The 24959-nt window shown below is 48.0% G+C and overlaps 1 protein-coding gene across 2 annotated transcripts in view; it reads right to left on the bottom strand.

The window, feature by feature from the left end:
• The window catches only part of LOC119979437 (solute carrier family 2, facilitated glucose transporter member 5-like), a 257810-nt gene that overhangs the window by 103998 nt on the left and 128853 nt on the right, over positions 1 to 24959 (bottom strand). Inside the window, exon 1 of one of the 2 annotated variants that reach the window (XM_038821664.1) lies at positions 214 to 298. The exons of the other annotated variant lie outside the window; for it this stretch is intronic. Within the exon in view, the coding sequence (XP_038677592.1) occupies positions 214 to 264 (51 nt within the window). The 5' untranslated portion in view covers positions 265 to 298. Of the gene's footprint in view, positions 1 to 213; positions 299 to 24959 lie in introns of those variants that run through there. 2 annotated transcript variants of the gene reach the window in all.

The raw sequence follows: 24959 nt of genomic DNA, 5'->3' as shown, positions 1-24959 counted from the left end.
ACTCAAGTGTCAACCTACATGAGGTGCTCAAGCCCTCAAATAAAGGCAGCCAGTTTCAGACTCTGAATATGGAGCCATCTCCTGGTTTTGAGTTGTAACACAGAACAGCCACAAGTTGCCCAATACTGGGACTATATTGTTAAATATATTTGTTTCCATTTAAAGCAGAACTGAACCAACAAAAGTGATTGACTTTTTAAGAGGATGTCTTACCCCGCTGATTTTCCCATTGGCAGAGTCAGAGAGATAGGTTTCCTCCACCATGGTCCCAGCCAGAGACACTCAGATTCGACAATGCCACAGCCAAGGGACGGAATCACTCAATCCCCAAACTCCCACCTCAGCCACACTTCAAACCGGGCAGCAAGATGATTGACGGTCCTGCCGCCCAATGGGAGGTGAGAGCGGGCTGTCAGTCACACACTGTCAGCCAATAGGCTCCCAGTATGAAGGCGGCACCAACTCCAGCAGTGGGCAAGTTTGGGCTGCCGGAGTTGGGTCAGGAACATTGAACCATCGGCGCATGGGGAGCATCAGCAGGGCTCGGGGGGAATCAGGAAGTTAGCAGAAGTTTGGCAGTAACTACCTGCAGCATTCCCCACGCTGTGTAAAAGTTCACAGACTCCAAACTCACTTGGTGGGGGTTGAAAGAATCTGCCGGGCTTGGCACCGTTTCTTCCAGAAGTCACGGGGAGTCAGTCCCCGCACATTCAGTCACATCACCGCTCTGATGTCGCAGAGATCTTGGCATTGCTGCAAAGTGGCTGACTGATGGGTCGATTTAAAGGAAGAGCGTTAACACTTTATCCCCCATTGCTGAAACAATTGTGCTGCTAGTTTTCACAGTTAACAGTGAGGGACCACCATAATAATAAGCATAATAACCTTTATTGGTGTCACAAGTTGCCTTCTGAATGCAATGAAGTTACTGTGAATCACTGCTGGTCGGGACAGAAACTTCAAACCCTGTGAAAGAATTAAAAACACAGTTTGGCAATGTGAGATTTAATGCAAACGTTTCTAAAGGGATTTCCAATCTCAAATGCACCTGTAACAATAGAAGCCCCACAGTGCAGAGAGGCCATTCTGTCCATCAAGTCTGCAGCGACCCTCCGAAAGGGCACCCCACCCACCCACTCTATCGCTGTCACCCCACCTAACCCGCACATGACCTGTACTGATTCTCTGTATCAGCATTACTGTCAGTCCAATAGGAATGGCAATGTTTCACTGATTGTCCCACTCTGTAACAGTTACCTGCCAATGTTCAGGTGTTGCTCTATTAACTGCGCGCATGGGTTAATAAACAGAAAATAGGAGCAGGTGGAGATCCCATCACCTGGAGCCTGCTTTCATCAGTCAATAAGAGCATTGCTGATCGTCAACCTTAATTCCATCTTCCCACGCTATCCTTTGGTACCCTCTGTATCCCAAAATTCTCTCAGTGCTATCTTGAATAGAACAGCCACTGTTCTCTGGGGTAGAGAATTCTAAAGTTTCACAACCCTTTGAGGAAATGAATTTCTCCTTATCTCACTCCCTGTTATTCTCAGACTGCGACGCCCTAGTCTCAGTCTCCCCAGCCAGTGCAGAGCAGGCCAACATTTACCACATCAAGCCCCTTAAGAATTTAATAAGTTTCAACAAGGCCACCGTTTCATTCTTCGAAACTACTGGGAAACCTATCTGGCTCACTAATGCGCATCTAGCGAAGGAAATCTGCCGTCCTTACCCGGTCTGGCCTACATGTGACTCCAGACCCACAGCAATGTAGTTGAATCTGAATTGCCCTCTGCGTTGTCCCAGCAAGTCACTCAGTTCAATGGCAATTAGGAATGGACAACAAATGCTTGCCTGGCCAGTAATGGCCACATCCCATAAAGAAATAAAAAATAACTTTTAATGCGGAGTCTGCACATCCTCCCCGTGTGTGCGTGGGTTTCCTCCGGGTGCTTCGGTTTCCTCCCACAGTCCAAAGATGTGCCGGTTAGGTGGATTGGCCATGATAAATTGCCCTTAGTGTTGGGTGGGGTTACTGGGTTATGGGGATAGGGTGGAGGTGTTGACCTTGGGTAGGGTGCTCTTTCCAAGAGCCGGTGCGGACCCGATGGGCCAAATGGCCTCCTTCTGCACTGTAAATTCTATGAATCTGTGATTCCTCCTTTTAAGTATCAGTTTGTTCAATCTAATTATTTATAAAACTCTTCTTTAAGATGTGTTTAGTTTTTGAAGGATTATTTATTTTGCAATCCTCCACTTCCATTTCAAACAGCTTGTTCAGTTCACCTCTATATTCATTTTTCTGCTATTTCATTTGGGAGGGATTGTTCCTTCCCTCACTGAGTTTTGCCTTTCTCCATTTCTGAATCCTTGGGCTGTATTCTCTGATTCTGAGACTGAGTGCTGAAACCGCCGTGAAAACTGGCGTCAAAAGGCCCCTGATTCCCTGAATCCGGGAGGCAGCATAGAGCTCGCATCTCCAGCTGCCGATACGGCCCCAGCACGTCCTGTTCAGAGGCCACGTATGCGCACGGTGCCGTGCTCCATGGCGGACTCAGCCCGCGGACCTGGACCACCAAAGTAGTGCCCCGCATCAGCCGCTCAAGTGCCCCGGACTGCCTGCCCACATTGCCCCCAGCCCTGAATAAAGCCCCCCCCCCCCCCCCCACCCGCCAATCAGCCCTCCCCTGACTGTAGTGGACCCGGACTGAGTCCGCAGCCACCACGCGAGTATCCAGGACGGTGTGAGTACATGTAAGCCACGCCGTCGGGAATTTGGCCGATCGGCAATGGAGCATTGCGGAGCGGGCCTCAGGCAATGGCTTGAGGTGCTGGATACTCGGTGCGGAGTACGGCAATTTCCGGGAGGAGGAGAATTGAAAAACCGGCGCCGCTCCCAATTTCGGCGCCAAACGGATTCTCCGCCCCATCATCAAACGCGATTTCGGCATCGGGGAGAGGAGAATCCAGCCCCTGATCTTTAACTCCTCCTGTTTTCACTATTCTTACACTTGCTCTGATCGCTGTTTCCCAATTGATTCCTATTTTCAATTCAGTTACTTACTTCCCCAAAACGAAATGAACCAATTTAATTTTCCTGGTTGCACTAGAATCTTACTGACTGAGGAAACAATACTTTACCCCACTTTGATCATATGGGTTAAAATTACACCAGTCTATCTTGAAAACATTTGAAATACTTTTGCTCTACCTGTGTGATGTGGGAATAAAGGGTTATACCATTAATATGGGTTATATTCATGAAATCTGTTTTTCTAGCTCTACGTTTCCAGCACAAACCTTCGCCAATACATCTGCTATTGTTTTCTTAGATGCGTTTGCTTGAGATGGAGCCACTGTAGCGAATAAACCTGAGCTGTTTTCAAGTTGTATTTGGTTTTCCTTACATCCTGTACGTTCCCACAGACAAAATGGCTTGGCCAACTGCAATTCCATTGTGTAAAAATGTTTGTTATTGTAACTGTTCTTTGAGATACTTCGGTTCACTGAAGCATTCCCCTCTATGCTTGCAATAACTTTAACTAACTCCGAACTCTGATTGCCGTTTGTCCACAACTTGGCATCAATAGTGGGCAGCACGGTAGCATTGTGGTTAGCACTGTGGCTTCACAGCACCAGGGTCCAGGTTCGATTCCTTGCTATGTCACTGTCTGTGTGGAGTCTGCACATTCTAAATGGCCATGCTAAATTGCCCTTAGTGTCCGAAAAGGTTAGGAGGGGTTATTGGGATAAGGGGATAGCGTTGAAGTGAGGGCTTAAGTGGGTTGGTGCAGACTCAATGGGCTGAATGGCCTCCTTCTGCACTGTATGTTCTATGTTCTATGTAGTAACAGGATCCACTTACAGCTTTGATTAAAGAGAGGTCCCTGTGCAGGGAAAGACACCAGGATGAGTATGGTTTATGTAATACCACCGTGTTTAGTTACTGACTGACTGCTGGGACCTCCTCAGAACCTCAGGGATCACAAACATTTGAATGCAGTGAGTGGTTGACAGTTGGAAAAAAGAGGTAAAGGATGATAAAATGAGACAATATAAAAGATAATAGAGTGAGACAACATTGTGCAGAGTATCACTGGCAGCTGGCAGACAGCTGGGGGAGGGGGTTTAATGGGTGCTCCTCTCAAGTGAAGAGCCTTGTCTAAGGGCCTTTCCTGTTCATTTCCTTTATTTCCTCTTTCTTTTATTTGTTGTTCTTATTTTGATCCATGGATGATTAATGGACATGTGTCTTTAAGGCAAGCTGCCTGTATCTTTAATTCCAGTGGAACAATCCAGAAGTTCCAGAAGAGATCACTTTGCTAGTCTGTATTGGTTTGAACAGGAGACCACGGACTTGTCAGCACCAGTGGGAGACAGAGATCTGGACTCTGTTTGATTGATCGGCTGGGGGCCAATGAACAAGTGGTGATTGGACCTTATCGCAGTGGAATGATTTCCAGAGTCCCACGGAGATTCCGTTTTGATCCTGGCAACATGAAGAAAGGTCCTGCTACTCTGTCTCTTCCAAATCGTTCTTCAGAAAGCCTGCTGTGAGTGCTGTGTTCCTGAACTTCCAGAGAAAATCAGAGGCTGCAAACAGAGACTGCAAGCTCGGTGTGAAGGAAAGTGTGCTGACAACCATCATCTCAAACAAATACTTTTTCCTTTTGCTTATTATTTTTACCTCTTTCCACCCCTCTGTGTTTCTCTGTCCTGTGTGTGTAGAGGGTGGGGGGCAAGTGGGGAGTTAGGAATTAGATAATATTGAACCCGTTGCATTTGCTGCATATTTCATCATAATTCTTGTTAGAAATAAACAGTAATTGTGTTTACATTTACAAACCTGGTGACTGTAATTATTGGGCAGCAAAGGGCCAAAGACATTGGGTATTTTCATAAGAATTATTGGTGAATTCACTTGTGTTGGGACTCCGGGGCCTGTGGGGCTGGAATTGACCGCGCTCTAGCCCAGGGTGTTGGAACACTTGTGTCTGTGTTAGACACTCTGATCCAGGGATGGCTGGTGTGAATTACTTATTGGGTGTTCCCAAAGGTGAAGAGCCTTATGCATAGGATCACAGAAAGCCGCTGTACAGCCTGGGAGAGGGGCCTTAGTGGGTGCCTCTCCCGAGGTGAAGAGCATCGTGACTGATAGTCGCACTAACAGAGTTGAGGTTAACAGTTATTTCCAAAGGTGAATAGTCTGTGCATAGCATTGGGGACCGCGGAGAAGAGAAGCTGCAGGCGCTAGACAGGCAAAATCCAGTTGTGCTGCTAACAAGGGGGAGCTGCTTTTAAACACTTCCTCAGCACTCACTCCCACACACAAACAGTGGCAGCGCGTAGACCTATTCCTCGCTTTGGTGATGCCGGCCTGGCCAGGCTTCTCAACGCCGTCGATGAGAGATGGGGCAACCTGTTCGCCCGGGGGAGTTGGAGGGCCAGCAGCAGGGTCATCAATGCCGCCTGGGAGGCAGTGGCAGCGGCTGGCAGTGAGGGCAGCATGATCAGGAGGACCAGCGCCAATGTAAGAGGAAGATCAACAACCTCCACCGGCTGCAAAGTAAGTTACCAACTCTCTCCTGGCAGCAGGTCCGCCTGCCACCCCTCAAATTCCCAAACCCCACCCCCCACACACATACACACACTGGCTGACACCTCACACCCTCCCCACATCTGATCGTCGTACTTGTTCCTCAGCAGCCCCGCCACCCACCAGCACAATCCCTTCATGTCCAAGTCCGGGTGCCCATACTTGCCACTTGATATACACCCCCATGACCCATCAGGCTTGTGGCTCACAGAGCCCCCTCTCTATCCCTGCAGGACAAGAAAGCCCATATTAAGCGGGAAAGGGCCAAGACGGGGGGCAGTGTACCAGATATCCGTGTCCTCACCCCCTGTAGGAACGAGCCCTGGAAATCGCAGGGTTGTCCAAGGAGAGAGAGAGCAGTCACCGACAGCAAGGCTGGTCTGTGATCTGCCTCAAGTCAGTTGTTCGTGTGAGACAAACTGATCCTTGCCTCTCATTGACCACATGTCCATTCTCGAGCAGGATCTCCACTTGATGGGGCTGGGCCATTCGGAGTGGTTTAACTCTGGCCACCCACAAAACCAGCTCGGAGGAGAGTTCTAAGGAGCCCACCATCGAGGTGTCACAGCTGTCACCCCCACCTTCCATCACCGCAGTGACACACCTCCCGGGACCGTGCCCCGGTGCCCTCCCCTAATCCACACACTAACCCTTTGGTCACGGGGATATCCCCAGTGCTGAAGCCCAGCTCTCGAGTGTTTGATTGTTGGCAGCTGCCTCTGTGGTGCTGACGCTTCGAGAGTTCAGACAAACTGTTCAGGTTTCAAAGCGAAGCAATAATCATCATCTGAGACATGGCACGTATTCTCAGGAGAATCCACTTGAGAACATTTTGTTTATTAAACAGTCAACAATATCTTTACATAAAAAGATAAAAAACAAACCACTTAACAGTCCATTTATCACATGAACCATTAACTGGCAAATAAAAGGCACCGTGCGATACACAGACACTTTCTGTACAAACACAAAGGTACAACAGTGCATTTGTACAAAGAAAACCAAATACATATAATAATAATTTTTATTGTCACAAATAGGCTCACATTTATTTTTTATAAATTTAGATTACCCAATTATTTTCTTTTTCCAATTAAGGGGCAATTTAGCGTGGCCAATCCACCTAACCTGCACATCTTTGGGTTGTGGGGGTAAAGCCCACGCAGACACGGGGAGAATGTGCAAACCCCACATGGACAGTAACCCAGGGCCGGGATTCGAACCCAGGTCCTCAGCGCCGCAGTCCCAGTGCTAACCACTGCACCACATGCCGCCCTCCAAGTAGGCTTACATTAACACTGCAATGAAGTTACCGTGAAAAGCCCCTAGTCGCCACATTCCGGCGCCTGTTCGGGTACACAGAGGGAGAATTCAGAATCTCCAATTCACCTAATAAGCATGTCTTTCAGTACTTGTGGGAGGAAACCGGAGCACCCGGAGGAAACCCACGCAGACACGGGGAGAACGTGCAGACTCCGCACAGACAGTGGCCCAAGCCAGGAATCGAACCTGGGACCCTGGCTCAGTGAAGCAACAATGCCAACCACTATGCACTGTGCTACCATGCAATGAAGTCACTCAATCGACCCACCGTGCTCTCCCCTTCCCACAGCTCCCAGCATTAAACTCATATCAGGGTTAAGGTAACAAAACACTGGGAAGCCACACCAACATGCAGCATGGCGGAAGAGTAAGAGAATACCCCTTCCCCTCTCCAGTACTGCTAGCAGGTTACTTGCTCCAGGGCATGGCCTCCAGGTATTGAACATTAAACAATCAATAGTGCAATAGCAAACAAACGTCTTCAGGACATTAAACATTGAACAGCCAACAGTACAATAAAAAAACCAGCAATTTGCAAAGACTTTCTCCAAGACCTCCAGCAAATTTCTCAGTGTAATTGGGCCAGCACCCTTTCCCTCCTTCGGCACCGGCATCAGGTCATCTGTCTTCCTCACTTCCCTTCCTCCAGGAATCAGCAAAAGGCACACAGCCTCCAGGCAGCTGCAGCCACATTCAGGTCATTCCCCCTCGATCTCCCCCTCCTGCAGCACCCAGCAGCAGACTCTCAAAGGCAGGAACAATCATATCAGAAAGTCACACTGACATAGAGCAGAAGAATGAAAGAGGACCCCATCCCCCTCTCCAGCACTGGTAGTCGGCCAGCTTACTTCCTCCATTTGCCTTACTCCAGGCCACAGAAGCAGAAGGGGCAGCAGCACACAGACTCTCGGCCTTCAGGCGTTGCAGCAAACAGCAGGAGCAATCAGCAAACACAACCTGCAGCATCACATGAGAGCTCTGATGTGTTCTCAAAACTAACAAGGCCAATTCCTTATTAACAATAGCCTGCAGCTGTGCAGCTAGAGGCTGCTCCCAGTCAAAGGGACTTAAAGTGACCATCAGCATAGAACCAAGAGCAGGGTTCTGTCCTGGGAGTGTTGGGTAGGACAGACAGGCAGCAGCTGTAGTTGTCCTCGTTATGGGTATCCACAATATTTACAGATGGCTCGAAGGCCTCACAGATGAATAGCCGCTTACTCCCCCGCAACCCCCCCCCCCCCTCCCCACCACGCCCGAGGCGACCCCGACCTGGAACACTTGAGGACCTCGGCCAACCCCGACCCCACTGAGAGGACCTCCCCGCCACCCCCCCAACCCCCCCCCCCCCCACTCCCCCAACCCTCCCCCCCCTCCGCCCGAGCACTGGAACAGCAGCTCCGGTGCCCTTGAGCTGCATGCCGGGAAATGGGAATGGCTCCTCACCTCCTCAGTGTCCCTCAGCAGCCATTGCACCAGCTTCACGTTTGTTAAAAAGGATACTAAACAACACCGTGTGATTTCCCGCTGGGGAGCCGGTTATTTCCCAGGAGGCCGTTCGATGTCAATCTCACCGATGAGATGGAAATGAAATGCAAATTGGGGTTAATGGTATGCCCGCCATATTTGGCCGAGATGCAGAACTCGCCATCGCGAGTGCTCCGGTTAGATGGCAAACCGAATCGCGCCTGGCCTGAATCTCGATTTCAGCCTATCCCGCTATTGAACCGGCGTACCCAGGTCCATGCGGGGGGGCAATGTGGTGGTTAAATCATGCTCCTGGCCTTGGGTATGGTCAGTTACGTGGCTGTGCTTTCAATCGTGGAGGAGAAACCTGAAAAGGTCCTTCTTTTCTCCCCACTGCAGCTGAATGTTTTGTCTGGGATACGCTTTGGGAATTATGAACTTTTTATTGTGAACATTTATGTCATAACCCCCATGAGGATCACGGGGGAACAATCATTGATCTCCCTGTGGGACTGGTGGGCCAGCTCCCCAGGTAGAGAGCGACGGCCAACCACCTGGGACCCGTTATGAGCAAGGCCCAACACAACCTGGGCAGACAGGTCCTGCAGGCTAGGATTGTACTGGGAGAGAGATGGTGCACCGTGCAGCCTATCGTAAATAAATCCATCTTCGTTATTGACAGCTTCCTTATGAATTATTATGATTCACTTTTCCTTTTAGCTGTAATTACAGTCTTATTTCAAGGAAAGAAAATTCAAGATCGCCATTCTCAAGTTTTGGGTTGTTAAAACAGGAGTTATATGAATGGAGAATGCGAAGCGTGTAATAAAGAATCTGGATAGTGTTCATTTGTGTGTGAGAGAGGCTCGAAAGTGTTTTCTTCCCTCAAATGTACTTTTGTGGAGACTCAGCATTGAGAACGGAAAAGCTTAATGAGTTGGATTAAAGAAAAGCGCAATTAAGCAAAGTAATGTTTTAAATTATAAGTTTTGAGTTGAGATTTCTGGCCAAAAGATCGCAACTTGAAAGTATGGAGATAAACACATAGGACGGATACACATTCACACATGTGAGAACGGGTAGATTTAGTGTTTCTTAGTGTAAATCTCAAGTTTGATTGATGTTGGGTTAGAAATTTCTTAAGGTTTAAAGATTTACGGTTTGATTCTTGACAAAGTTGTCAAAAGAAGTTTTTTTTTTAAAGGTTTGGAAACAATTGACATTAATTTGAAATGCTGCTGGTCTTGTGCTGAAAAAGAGTTCAAACTGCATTTCACAAATTGGGAGAAGCCCAGTTTGTTCTAAAGTGTAACGATAAGGCCGGTGTCTTGAAGTTTGGCAGCAATCCATTTGAACTTTTCAAAACAAATGTGTTAAAAAAAAGACTGTTTAAAATTCAAATTAGCGACACGTTTTGCTATTTCTTTCAAATTTGGTTAAGCAGCAAAAATCAAAACTTGAAAATTGTTTTGATGGAGGGAAAGGATAAACTCAATCAATGCTATGTGAGAACTGGATTACAAAGTGGCAACAGGCTTCGAAGCAGTGCAATTTAGTCTAAAATCTGGGCAAAGCTGAAGAAAAGCTAATAAAAGACTTTACTGAAGCAAGTCTAAAATGGAGTTTGGTTTTTGATTGGGGAAGACTTCAGAAATTACGCAAAATGACTCAATTCCATGCCAGGTTTACCCCACCCCCAACAGACAGTGGAGTTAATCTTTTTAATCTAATAGCTGCTTCCTTTCTAATTTAGCACACAACCTTCAGATTATTAAAAGTATATTGGGCATTATTAGATTTTAAGTTTCTAAATTTACAGACATAATTGGACAATTAAGCCATTTGCATCTTGGTCAGAGCTACAATGGATTGTTTGTGTTTTTTTTATGGTTTCCAATTCGAATTAAACTTAAGAGTTTGGAGAATTAAAGCACAGTTTAAATAAAGCTTTTGCCTTTCCGATACATGTCCCTAACAATTCAGGCCATTCGTTACCATCCGAGACAAACTGGGTGTGGGCGATAGGGGACACACTGGTTGCTAACACTCCTGTCTCCGATTGAAAATCACCGACTCTGCCAGTGTAACTTGCCAAGAGTTGCTATTTCAAACACTCAACCAGAAATTTACCTGACGTTTTCGGGGACAAACAAATTTGAAAGTTCAAACAAAAGGGTAATGGAAAAACTTCTCGGTACCAAAAAAAGTTTTATCTTGGAAGATATAAATTGAACCCGAACAAAACCGGTCTACCCAACAGTACTGCTGTTTGAATTTGGGGTAATTTTAAAATGGAAAAGTTCAGTTGGGCTTCTTTTGAGAAAATAAAATGTTGTTTAAGGGAAAGAACAACATACAAAATCTTTTAATTCCTGGAATCAAACAGAAAGGTTTGATTTCTGTTTCAGATACTTTGAGAACATGTGATTGGGCCTGTAATGTTTCCCCAGGGCTCGTGGCCAAGGTAAGGTGGTAACTATTGTTTGTGTGAAACAGTCATGAGGAAATGAGTGAGAATAAGAGATAGGATTGGGGAAAGAGGTCACAACACCAAACGGGAATTGGAATAACTCACATTGAATGTAGTTCAATGGAATTTATCAATTTGATATGCATTGCAGTGAGAGGAAAGTGACGGTGAGACAAACAAGGTGACAGCGTTCTCTTGGAGATATTTGTGTATATGCCGACGAACCTTTTAATAGAATTGAATTTTATAACCTGACCACCTTCTTGGGACCATATAGGGGGAGACAGGCAAAAGTCAGAGACCTCCTTTGATCCTTTGAGAAGATTACCTGAAAGTAAGGAAAATGATCAAAAGGTGCATCCTTTGAAGCCAGTGAAATTTGAAAGCTTATGTTGATTTTCAAAGTACACAACGTGATCTCGATAGACCTGATACACCTTCCACAAATGCAAAACAAGGATTTGTAGGAGAGGGCAGAGAGATTATCAGCAAGAGTGATGGGTGAAAGGGAGCTTATCAATCGAGGTTTTAGGCAACAATCTAACATATGGAATTATGAGATTACCAACATGCGAGAGTGCACAGTGCATTGAGGAACGGGTCATAGACTCCCTCAGCTACCCATCAAACTGTGTGACGTGAAATGGAGACCATGGTCTGAACAGTCATAAAATATTTTAAAATGCTCAGGGCCCTGACACATACTCCATACACCGACTGACTTCAGAACAATCGGAGCTGGTTTAGCACAGTGGGCTAAACAGCTGGCTTGTAATGCAGAACAATGCCAGCAGCGTGGGTTCAATTCCCGTACCAGCCTCCCCGAACAGGCGCCGGAATGTGGTGACTAGGGGCGTTTCACAGTAACTTCATTGAAGCCTACTTGTGGTAATAAGCGATTATTATTATTATTAGTTTTATTAGTATTATTAGTAACAGTCAGAGGGAGTAAAATTAAAGAAAAATAACAAGGAATGTTGGCTTTGAATAATTGAAGGAAAAGGAGAAATAATACTCCGTAAGGATTGGCCACAAGATGGATACAAGTAGATGGATGAAGGGGGAGTTGGAGAATATTTTAAGTCCATATATAAACTGTTGTTTTAATTACACATACTTATAAAAAATAATAGCCCAGAAATTAACTGTGATCCTGCAAAATAATAATAATAAACATCACTGAATGGGATGATATGTGCAGGCAGTGAATTCACCTGCAACTGGATTCTGCCGGGTCACTGTCTGTGCGGAGTTTGCACATTCTCCCCGTGTCTACGTGGGTCTCACCCCCACAACTGACTTGGGCAAGAAGAGAGACATTGCAGAACCACCCTGAATCAAACAGACATGACATTGCCCTTGAGGAACCCTGGCTGCAACTCAATAGAAACCGGGACAATCCCAAAGGGTTGGTGTTTCTTACCCAAGGCTTGATTGTTGTCAAGAACTGTGAGTCAACATTATTAATCATGAGGGATGTAACAATTTATGTTTATTGGAAGTTGATACATTGCCCCACCACTGTGCCACCTCCCGGGGGCAGGGAACCAGAAAACGTTGCATGATGTTAGCATGGTCACATTAGGAGTAACGTCATTTGAGTAGAACAATCCCAATCTTTAAGCATAATTGTGGGGATTGTCCAGCATCAGTTGTTTGGACAAAGCACAAGTGGCAGCAGCCAATCAGTGACGATAACATTTGTTCAGAATAATCTTTATTATTGTCACAAGTAAGCTGACATGAACACGGCAATGAAGTTTAGCTCCTGGAGTAAGCAGCATTCAGGGTAGAAGGAAACAAAGCATGTTTGTGGATGTGGGAGAGCGATTCAAGGCGTTAATTCAATCTTGACTTCATGGTGTTTCTTGAGTAATTCTGATTACACCTGAGATTTGCTGCCCAAAGAATGGAAAAGGTGTTAGCAGCTGTGAAGCTGCAAGGAAAGGGGTTACTAACGGGAATGTCCAAACTGAGAGGCCATGATGCAATTGATAGATGCCTAAAGGGTGGACCTGTGATATACAGCACCCGGGGGAGGGATCTTAGCAGCGGGGGTGCAGGTGGGAAGTACGAGGATGTCAGGCAGTGGCCTGTCTCGGAAAAGGCCGAAGGGTCTAGCCCCTAAAGGAGGGAGTCAGCGACAAGAGGGGAGGGAGACCATTCTTGAGGCTCTCCCACCCTGTATCTGAAATTCTGAGCTGAAGGGCCTCAGTCTTCTCGAAGGGCCTGTGCCTGGAAGCCTGGTCTACGGGGCTGGGTGAATGGGTGCCCTGTAGGCAAGGCCTGTAGATCCACAACTTTGGAGGAGGCCGGGGAGGAAGGGGGTGGGGCTCCCAGTGAGTAATATGGAGCCAAGATACCAATTGCTTGCCTGGCAGATGACTGACCCAGCAAACAATTAACAATCCTTTGTTTTGACAAACTAGCCAATGAGGCCGAGCAGATGGACAAGATCCCAGTCAGGGACAAGGCCTACAGACCTCAGCAGGAGCCCTGCTCCAACAGGTCTTGTTGCAGTGACATCCTCACTGGGCAATGCCCCTTCACCCCTTGATAGGGTTGCCCACATGGCCTCACCGTTATCCATCGGTCAGCTGCCAGCGCCTTTTGTCAGAGCTTAGGGCACAGGATGGTATCTGAAGTTGAAGCTAATTGGTCAGGCTAAGTGAGCCAAGGGTGATGCAGGGCCTTGTCCATTCTGGGAGATTTTACTGAATTGAGCCTCAGTCTGATGGTCAGCACAGCAGCTAGGGACCATCAGAAGGATGTCCCCAGGGGTGGATGGGTAATGGATCAGCACATGGAGTCAACTCCACAACGTTCACTCTTTCTCTTCCTTCCCATTCAGCCAGTACAGCAAGAGCGAGATGGAGCCAGTATCGATGGTTAGCTCTCTGGAGGCAGCAGCAGAACTTTGAGGAGGAAGGGGTGGCAGGGCCGGCTCTGGTGCCAGAGGGGGAGCCCAGAGAGCGGCTGCTCGGAGGTGCCATCATTGGCACACGGTTTACAGATGGCACTAAACCCTCTTGGAGATGAGTGAGAACCAGTGTCGGAGGAGACTCCACATGTTGAGGGACAAGGTTGCTCACCTGTTGCACCTGCTCCAGGAGTTGGCAGCACATAGATCCGGAGGCCACTGCCTTTCGCCCTGAAAGTTACAGCTTTCCTGAACTGACTCCACGTGACCTTTCTTAGGCATCTCTTAGGCATCCGTACATCAGGGAGGTGATGGATACACTGTTCGTGAATGCTCATAATTTCGTAACTCCCAACCAGGACCAGGTTAGTCAGGATGCCAGATCCAATGGGATTTGCCCAGATAGGCAGCTTCCCACAAGTGTAGGGAGCCACTGACTGCATCCACATTGCTCTCTGATCCCCACAACAACAGGGAGTCCACTTCATTAACCACAAGGACCCCAGTCCCCAAACGTTCAGATTGTCTGTGACCACGCAAAGCGCATCCTCCGGGTGTGTGCCGGCTCCTGGGAAACATTCCCACCAGCTTCATCCTTGGCCACTTCCAGATTCCTGAGGTATCTGAGGGAGCACAGTGACTGCAGGGTTGGCTCCTCGAGGACAGGTTTTACCTGTGAAGGTGTGTCCGACGATGCCTGTGTGGAGGTCACTGAGTGGAGCAGAGACGGGATGTAACCTGGCTCATGCTGCAAGTTGCGCTTTAGTGGAGCGGACAATGGGAATGCTGAAGGTGCGGTTCTGATGCCTGGAATGGTCAGGTGGAGCCCTCCAATATTAGCCCCAGAGAATGTCGAGCATTGTTGTTGTGCGCTCTGCCTTAAAGAGTGGAGATGGAGGAGGCTGTGAATATTTAGCCTCTCAGTAATCGACCGACACAGTCTAATAACTTGGTACTTCAACAGGAAGAGGCAATGGTGGAAGAGGAGATGGATGAGCAGCATCCTCTAGTGAAGGTGACATTGAGGTGACCCCTGGAGGAGGCAAAGGAAGGTCATTGTTTGGTGGTGAGGGCCAGAATGAGGGAGATCTCAGGACACTCTCATTGCCTCCTGCTTGACTGATGGCCTGGAATAGGGTGAACAATGGAGCCTATCATGGGAGATGACTCTGGCTGACTGTCTGATGGCAACGCTCACTGTAACCTGACATGGCGCAGGTCATCTGATGGCACGTTTGCCCCTAGTCCCAACAACTCAGGAGATGATGATGACTTGTAGTGAGGACAGAGCATTGATCCTCAAAGATTTCCTGCCAAAGTATGATCCTGTCTGGGTGAAGGCAGTTCATGAACTCTCAGTGACCAGGATGATATCAGGGTGATGTCATACGGACAGTCTCCTCTCTCCTGATCTAGGCTCCTCCTTCGGGGGCTCCTGAGGTTTAGTGTTACTGGAGGTCGAAGCACACTTTTCATAGGGCCTATCCGCTGGGTTCCCTGTGCTGAGATCAGACATTCACAATGACTGGGCTGAGTGGCTGAGTGGTGGCCCTGACCATTGTCGGGATGTCCTACACCACACTTTATCCGCACAAGTTGACCCCTGGCCAAAACAAATGGAAAATTATAACCACAGATGTGTCATCTGGCTATTCATGTTCCACGCTTCGGTCAATATCACTAGGGTGACCAGACAAAGCTGTAAGTGAACTGCACATTGACTAAATAAACCAAGAGTTAATGCCCACAGATCACTGGACAACCCTGTCGTGTCCACCTGGGTCAGATGTAATCTTTCCAGTGGCCAACAGGAGCGATTGATGTGGGGAATAAAAGGTTAATACAATTAACATGGGTTATACTCATGAAAACTGTTTCTCTTGCTGTATCTGTCCACCATAACCCTTGACCTTTGCATATGCTATTTTTTTCCTAGATGTATTTTTCAAGGTATGGAATAACTAGGGCCAAGTGTCTGAGCTGTTTCCAATTGTATTTGTATTTCAATTTTCCTTATGTCACGTATTGTCTCACTAATCTTCAAACAAAATAGCCTGGCCAGCTGCAACTCTATTGCATATAAATGTATGTTATTGTAACTGATCTTTGAGATGCTTTGGTTGGCTGAATGCTGATTTGCTTGCGATAAAGATTCCCTAATTTAACTAACTCTGAACTCTGAGTGACAGGTGTCCCGTGACCACTGTGTAAATGAACAATGAATTGCAGTGTCGGTAACTAACACATCCTGAGCAATGCCGCAGTAGGTCTGTGAGTATATTGTCATGTGAGTGTCCCTTTAAGAAAGGTGTTTGTCTTATCACATGGCTTTGGTGATGTCATTGTGTGGGTGGAGCTGGGCTGTGGCCCGGTGAGCTGTTTTTGGTTTTGCTTTCACATTTGGCTGCTGTGGACTCAGGCAGAGAACTGGGGTTGGATTCTCCGCCGCCGGGATGCTCCGTTTTGCCGGCAGCCCGGGGTTTCCCAACGGCGTAGGGTTGCCCCACAATGGGAAACTCCACTGACCAGCCGGCATAACAGAGCACCCGCTGACGGGGTAAAATAGACACGTGGTGCGGAGGGGCGGAGAATCCAGCCCCAGAAATGTTTTGGCCTGTCTCTCTCTATTATCATTTTAAAGAGTTGTCCTAAGTAAAAACCCATTGATTATAGCGACCTGCTGTTTTGGTAACTTAAAAGATAGTTTTCTTTCCGGAAGGGTTTAACCCTGCTGGTGAAACGGGGTCAGAATCTCAGGGAAAGCCAGTCTTATTCAAGTGAGAATGCAGAGTGCTGAGCGACACACCTGAAAAGGGGTTTTTGGTTAATGGGATTTTGTTTTTGAATGGGAACAGTTAAGTTGGAATTCATTAAGGGTTACATGTAGATTACTGCAGCTGTGTGGGGTCTTTATATTTGTAATTGATAAAAATTCTTGCTGTTTGGTTGTACATAAATTTTTAACTAGGTTATTAGAAAAGCTTATTTTGAATAATGTGTCGAGGAAGACTGTTGAATCACACCTTAAGTGAAGGCTCGTGCTCAGCCCAGCCAAATTCAACAAGAAGTTATAGGTCATCATATACATTGGAGTTTTTAAACCCTCGCCCATAACAATATATTGCTAAAATTGAATCCTCTTTCACTCCTTCTCCTGTGTAAATATTTCCCAAGGGATTTTCAGCATTAAACTTATCCAAGTCTATAGTTCAGGAGAATTGATTCACCCACTAACTCTGTCCAATTGTTGGGCCAATCAGTGCAGAACAGGCCACAAATTGACCCAAGGTCTCACACACAAGCTGTCCTCGAGGATGACACAGTCTGTGTTCCCCGAATCCACCAGTTACACTGCATGTGACTTTTTCTGAGCTACGCTGGGTGCTGAATTAGTTGCACAGAGTAGAAATCTCTCCCTCCTGTTTCATGAGTGATAAACTTTCTGTTGCCCGTTGGCCGCGTGTGCCCACTGAATATAGGGTTGGATGGAGCCCCGGATATTGGATAAGTTTGAAAACTCCTTCAGCTCCCCTCACCTGTGCCATAAGTGAGATGTGTGATCTTCTCAAACGAACCAGGTTAAAACCAACCAGGATAAACTGCAGCAAATAATCAAAAGCCTACCAGCCACAAGAAATCCATCCCTGTGTGTTTTTGTAAAGGGAAGAGATCATTGCAGCGAGTTCCTGCTCTGCGGAAGCTGCTTCTTAACAATTAGCTTTGCATGAGCCCAGTGTTATTGTGGTCACTCAGATACATCCACGGCCAACTGCACAAACCATCTGTTTGATGCTTGCTGGCCTTTTAACAAAGTGTGTGAGTCAGCCTGTGCTGAAGCGTACATGCTTGCTGGGAATCAGCAGATCCATCTGTGTTGTGGATGAGCTGTGATTCTGGGATGGCCTGGCCCTCCGATCTATCTGTTCACAGCCGTCGGGCCAGGAGGCCACATTAAATGAGATTTCAAACCTTATTCATCTGCCCTGTCCAGCCAGCTCTATCTGGGGCCTGTGCTTTGTCCATTAAACTGCCCCTGGGTGAGAGGAAACCATTGTAAATGAGCTTTCAAATAAAGCTTAAATAGCACACTCTCTGATCCATAATACCATTAATAAAATAAATCGGACAAATTAACTTTTTGGTTGTACTTGCTGGAATTATGGCGAGGGAGCTGACAGGGTGGTGCTCAGGGTTTGGCTGTGAGTGTTATCACAGAATTGTTTCAGCACAGAAAGAGGCCATTCAGCCGATTGTGTCTGTTCCTGCTCTCCAAAGGAGCAATTCATCGAGTGGCTCTGGGGAGGCGATGGTACAGGAGTATTGTCACTAGGCTAGTAACCCAGAGTCCCAGGGTAATGTTCCGGGGACCCAGGTTCAAATCAAATTTAAATCCAATCAAAATCTGGAATGAAAAGTCTAATGATCACAATGAAGCCATTGTCGATTGTCGTAAAAACCCATCTGGTTCACTAAAGGAAATCTGCCTCCCTTACTTGGCCGACATGTGACTCCAGATCCAGGGGCCGGGACTCTCCAAAATCCTGGCCAACTGTTGACGCCGGCATCAAAATCGGCATGAGCGAAGCCGTCATCAATGGGCCTCTAGGTCCAGAGATTCACCACTTCCCCAGGGGCTGGAACGGCGCCGGAGTGCTGTGCCCTTGCTACTCTCAATGTGACAACCACAGCTGGCGGGGGTCCGCGCACGCGGGTGGGTTGCTGTCTCCGCGCCGGCCCCTGGCCAATATGGCGGAGCCGTACAGGGGCCTGGCACGGAGGAAGATAGGCTCCTCGGAATGAGTGCGCCCGCCAATCGGTAGTCCCCGATCACGGGCCTGGCCACCATGTAGGGCCCCCCCCCTGGAGTCGGCATCCCCCACCCCCGCCCCCCCCCCTCCCCCCCCGTCTCCCCACCAGGACGGCCCCCGCAGCCAGAAAGCAGAGGTCCCGCCGGGTAGGACCCCCCCCCCCCGGAGTCGGCTCCCCCCCCCCCCCCCCCCCCCCCCCCCCCCCCCCCGTCTCCCCACCAGGACGACCCCCGCAGCCAGAAAGCAGAGGTCCCGCCGGGTAGGACCATACGCAAACTACGGCAACGGGACTCGGCGAAAGCCGGTGGGCAGTCGGCCCGTCGAGCACATAGAATCGCCGGGGGGGGGGGGGGGGCTTTAAACGGCCCCCATCTAGCGGCGCAGCAACTGCAGCAGCGTGATTGGCGCCGGTTCTCCAGTCGCTGGAGAATCGGCGGCCCGGCGTCGGAGCGGTGGCGGGATTTTTACGCCCCCCCCGCCCCAGTGATTCTCCAACCCTCCGCGGGATCAGAGAATCCCGGCCGTGTTTGTCTCTTAAAATTCCCGCTTAAAATGATTTAAAATGGCCGAGCAAGCAACTAGCTGGACTAAATCATTAACAATCCCAAAAGGCATTAATCAAGTCACTGGAAATGACAACGGCAAACCCAGCCCTGTGACCCTGCAAAGCCCCCTACTAACATCTGGGGGCTTGTGCCAAAATTGACACAGCCGTCTCCCAGACTGGTCAAACAGTCTGATAATCGTAATTTACAAGTTATGTCCCACAGCACTATCATCATTCCTGGGTATGTCCTGTCTCACCGGCAGGACAGACCCAGCAGAGGTGGCGGCACAGTGAGATACAGTCGGGAAGGAGTTACCCTGAGAGTCCTCAACATCAACTCTTCATCCCATAAAGTCTCATAGCTTCAGGTTAAACATGGGCAAGGAAACCTCCTGCTGATTACCACGTACCGGCCACCATCAGCTGATGAATCATGTACCATTTGGAGGATGCATTGAGGGTAGCAAGGACACAGAATATACTCTGGGATGGAGACTTCAATGTCTACCACAGACCGAGCTGGCTGGGTCCTAAAGGACAATAGCTGCTAGACTGGGACCGTGGCAGATGGTGAGGGAACCAAAAGAGGGAAAAACATACCTGACCTCATCCTCACCAACCCGCCTGCTGCAGATGGATCTGTCCATGACAGTGTCGGTAGAAGTGACCACCGCACAGTCCTTGTGGAGACAAAGTCCTGTCTTCACATTGAGGATACCTTCCATCGTGTTGTGTGGTACTACTCCCGTGCTAAATGTGAGAGACTTCAAACAGATCTAGCAACTCAAGGCTGGGCATCCATGAGGCTGTGGGCCATCAGCAGCAGCAGAATTGTATTCATCCACAATCTGCAACCTCATGGCCGACATATCCCCCACTCTACCATTACCACCAAGTCAGGGGATTAACTATGGTTCAATGAAGAGTGCAGGACAGCATGTCAGGAGTAACACCAGGCACGCCGAGAAACGAGGTGTCAACCTGGTGAAGCTACAACACAGGACTACCTGTGCCAAACAGCATTAGCAGCAAGTAATAGACAGAGCTAAGCGATTCCACAACAAACGCATCAGATCTAAGCTCTGCAGCCCTGCCACATCCAGCCGTGATTGGCGGTGGACAATTAAACAACTCACTGGAGGAGGAGGCTCCACAAATATCCCCATCCTCAATGATGGAGGGGCCCAGCACATCAGTGCAAAAGACAAGGCTGAGGCATTCGCAACAATCTTCAGCCAGCAGTGCCGAGTGAATGATCCATCTCAGTCTCCTCCGGAGGTCCCCAACATCACAGATGTCAGTCTTCAGCCAATATGATTCACTCCACGTGATATCAAGAAACGACTGAAGGCACTGGATAATGCAAAGGCTACGGGGTCCTGGTAATCCTGATAATATTCAGGCAATAGTACTGAAGACTTGTGCTCCAGAACTTGCCGTACCCCTAGCTAAGCTAGACCAGTACAGCTACAACACTGGCATCTACTCGGCAATGTGGAAAATTGTACACAAGAAACAGGACAGATCCAACTTGACCAAATTCCGCCCCATCAGTCTATCCTTAAAGTGATGGTCATCAACAGTGCTATCAAGCGGCACTTACTCATCAATAACCTGCTCACGGATGCTCAGTTTGGGTTCCGCCCAGGGTCACTCAGCTCCTGACCTCATTACAGCCTTGGTTCAAACATGGACAAAAGAACGAGTTCCAGAGGTGAGGGTGACTGCCCTTTGACATCAAGGCAGCATTTGACCGAGTGTGGCATCAAGGAGCCCGAGCTAAACTGGAGCCAATGGGAATCAGGGCGTCCGCAGCATCCTGCCTCGGCCTGATGGATGGCCGGGTCCTCAAGGCGTGGGGCAGCCCCTGTCCATGTGCTGCCTCCATGAGCCTCAGTCGGAGCTGCTGCCGCTGCCGACTCCGGCGTCTGACTGCCTGGCCTGCCAGCAGCACTACGCTGCCTACTCCAGTGTCTGACTGCCTGGCCTGCCAGCAGCACTACGCTGCCTACTCCGGCGTCTGACTGCCTGGCCTGCCAGCAGCACTACGCTGCCTACTCCAGTGTCTGACTGCCTGGCCTGCCAGCAGCACTACGCTGCCTACTCCGGTGTCTGACTGCCTGGCCTGCCAGCAGCACTACGCTGCATACTCCGGCGTCTGACTGCCTGGCCTGCCAGCAGCACTACGAGAGAAGTTTCCACAGGGTCCACAATACCATCCATTATGTGATATCTGTAAGGAAATGGAGAGGGTGAGAGACCAACAATCAGTTCTGGCTTCCACCCTTACGCAGAGGGTGGTGGGTGCCTGGAACGCTTTGCCAGCGGAGGTGGTAGAGGCGGGTACGATAGCATCATATAAGATGCACCTGGACAGATATATGAACGGGTGGGGAACAGAGAGAAGTAGACCTTGGAAATTAGGAGACAGGTTTAGATAAAAGATCTGGATCGGCGCAGGCTGGGAGGGCCGAAGGGTCTGTTCCTGTGCTGTATTTTTCTTTGTTCTTTGTTCTTTTTTCATCTTAGCTAGTCTCACAATTTCACCCGTCATCCATGGTTCCCTAATCTTGCCATTTCTATCCCACATTTCAAATGTGGATTTACCCTTAAACAGCTTCTCCCAATCCACATTCCCCAGCTCCTGCCGAATTTTGTTATACTCTGCGTTTCCCCAAATTAGCACTCTTCCTTTCGGACCCCTCCTGTCCTTGTCCATGAGTATTCTAAAACTTACGGAATTGTGATCGCTATTCCCAAAGTAATCACCGACTGAAACATCAACCACCTGGCCGGGATCATTCCCCAATACCAGGTCCAGTATGGCCCCTTCCCGAGTTGGACTATTTACATACTGCTCTAAAAAACTCTCCTGGATGCTCCTTACAAACGCTGCTCCATCTACGCCTCCAACACTACACGACTCCCATTCAATGTTGGGGAAGTTAAAATCTCCCAACACAACCACCCTATTGCTCCTAGATTTTTCTATAATCTGTCTGCATATTTGTACCTCTACTTCATGCTCACTTTTGGGAGGCCTGTAGTAAAGTCCCAACAATGTTACTGCACCCTTCCTATTTCTCAGCTCCACCCATATTGCCTCAGTGCTTGAATCCTCTATCGTGCCCTCCTTAATCACAGCTGTGATATCATCTCTGACGAGTAATGCAATTCCTCCACCCCTTCTACCTCCCTCTCTATCCATCCTGAAGCATCTATACCCTGGGATATTCAGTTGCCAGTCCTGCCCTTCCCTCAACCAAGTCTCAGTAATACCAATAGCATCATATTCCTAGGTGCTGATCCAAGCCCTAAGTTCATCTGCCTTACCTGCTACACTTCTCGCATTAAAACAAATGCACAACATACCACCTGTCCCTTTGCGTTCATCAACTCTTCCCTGTCGACTCTGCCCCTTAGTCACATTGAGTTTATTGTCTCGTACCTTACTGGCTTTAGTTGCTGCTTCTTTACTGACCTCTAACTTCCTAATCTGGTTCCCATCCCCCTGCCACATTAGTTTAAAACCTCCCCAACAGTGTTAGCAAAAGCACCCCCTAGGACATTGGTTCCAGTCCTGCCCAGGTGTAGACCATCCGGTTTGTAATGGTCCCACCACCCCCAGAACCGGTTCCAATGTCCCAAAAATCTGAACCCCTCCCTCCTGCACCATCTCTCAAGCCACGTATTCATTCTGACTATTCTTGAATTTCTACTCTGACTGTTTTGTGGCACTGGTAGCAATTCTGAGATTACTACCTTTGAGGTCCTACTTTTTAACTTATCTCCTAACTCCCTAAATTCTGATTGTAGGACCTCATCCTTTTTTTTACCTATATCATTGGTGCCTACATGCACCACGACAACTGGCTGTTCACCCTCCTTCTTCAGTATGTCCTGCAGCCGATCGGAGACATCCCTGACCCGAGCACCCGGGAGGCAACATACCATTCGGGAGTCTCATTTGTGACCACAGAAACGCCTGTCTATTCCCCTTATAATTGAATCCCCTATGACTATAGCCCTGCCAGTCTTTTTCCCGCCCTTCTGTGCAGCAGAGCCAGCCATGGTGCCATGAGCCTGGCTACTACTACCTTCCCCTGGTGAGTCATCTCCCCAACAGTATCCAAAACGGTATACCTGTTTTGGAGGGAGATGACTGCAGGGGACACCTGCACTGCCTTCCTGCTCTTTCTCTGCCTTTTGGTCACCCATTCCCTGTCTCCCTCATCAATTCTAATCTGCGGTGTGACCAACTCACTGAACGTGCTATCCACGACCTCCTCAGCATCGCGGATGCTCCAAAGTGAGTCCACCCGCAGCTCCAGAGCCGTCATGCGGTTTAACAGGAGCTGCAGCTGGACACACTTCCCGCATATGAAGGAGTCAGGGACATTGGCCGCGTCCCTAAACTTCCACATTGAGCACAAGGAGCATAACATGGGTCTGGGATCTCCTGCCATTTTTACCCTTTACCTTAACTGACTACAAACTATACTATCAAATAATTAATAAGTGAAAGGAACAAAGATTTTACTTACCAATCACAATACTTACCAACACACGAAGAGTTAAATTTCTCCCAGCTGCTGCTAATTGGATCACTTTCCTTACCAGCCAATCAGATCTCTGCTTTGCTGTGATGTCGCTCTTCCAGGTAAGTTTTTAAAGTTTTAAAGAGGTAAACTTACCTTCGCAAAGACCCCTCGCCACTGCTCCCGCCGAGAATCTGATGCCCGCTGCTCCTTTTCAACACAGTCTTTTTTTTTGGTTAGAGGAGGAGGGCGGGTGGGAGACACTACATGTGTAGTGTCTCGGGTTTAGCCGCTGCCCAAATATATCAATTCACTCACCTTCCCAGAGCGCAATTCGGCTCCTCCCACTCACTGCAAACTGCAAGTTAAATTTTTTTTAAAGTAGGGAATCTTACCGCTCCCTTTCAGCTCCTCCCACGTGTATAAGTGAACAATTTAGAACGAGCACATGGACATAATGTCTAATGTTAGATGTGATTCTGCAACTGGAGAGCACTTGCTGAACAATCTGCTGAGAATTACACCAACAACCAATTTAGTCTCCCATTTACTCACACTAGAAGCAACAAATATTCACATGCAGTGACCTACCCTCTGCAGACAAAAGGAATATGTCCAGACATTGCAACTTTTTTGAATAAACAAAACATGTGGAACATTACCTTCCTGGTATATTCATCTTGGTTATGTCGCAAACAATCAGAATCAACTTGCCAATCAATCAGAACCCATTTTCCCATGCAGAATAAATTGTACCCTTTGAAACTTAGTATTCTTGCATTTGTCCTAATGAGTGCAAGGTGAAAAGGTTTGACAGCATGTCTGATTTTTTAGCAATTCTCAAGTTCTGCACTGCTCTTCCCTACAAGAGAAAATGGGTATCCACTCTATCAAACCTTTCAGAATCTTAAATACCTCAGTTAGACCTTCCACCAGCCTTCTCTTTTCAAGAGAAAAGAGATCCTCCTGTTAATCCTTTCCCGATATGTATACCCATGCATTTCTGCAATCATCCTTGTAAATCATCTCTCCAATGCCTGCATTCAGTACCACTCTGAGTGGAATCCAATTTAGATTCAAAGTAGATTTAAAAATATTTGCCTTTCAATTCAACCCCTCTAGAAATCAAACCTATTGCTTGTCTTGCTTTGTTTATGGCCTTGCTAAGCTGTGCCACAACTCTTAATGAGTGTTGTATTTGTTTTCGGCGATCGCTTTGTTCCTTTACCTCACCCTGCCTTCCACCATCCAAGTAATAAGTGGCCTCCTTATCTTTCCGACCACAATGTATCA

This window comes from Scyliorhinus canicula, chromosome 16 (genome assembly GCF_902713615.1).
Source record: "Scyliorhinus canicula chromosome 16, sScyCan1.1, whole genome shotgun sequence".
Taxonomy (NCBI): Eukaryota; Metazoa; Chordata; class Chondrichthyes; order Carcharhiniformes; family Scyliorhinidae; genus Scyliorhinus; species Scyliorhinus canicula.
Note: the sequence above shows the minus strand (reverse complement) of the source record. Positions and strands in the feature narration are given on the sequence as shown.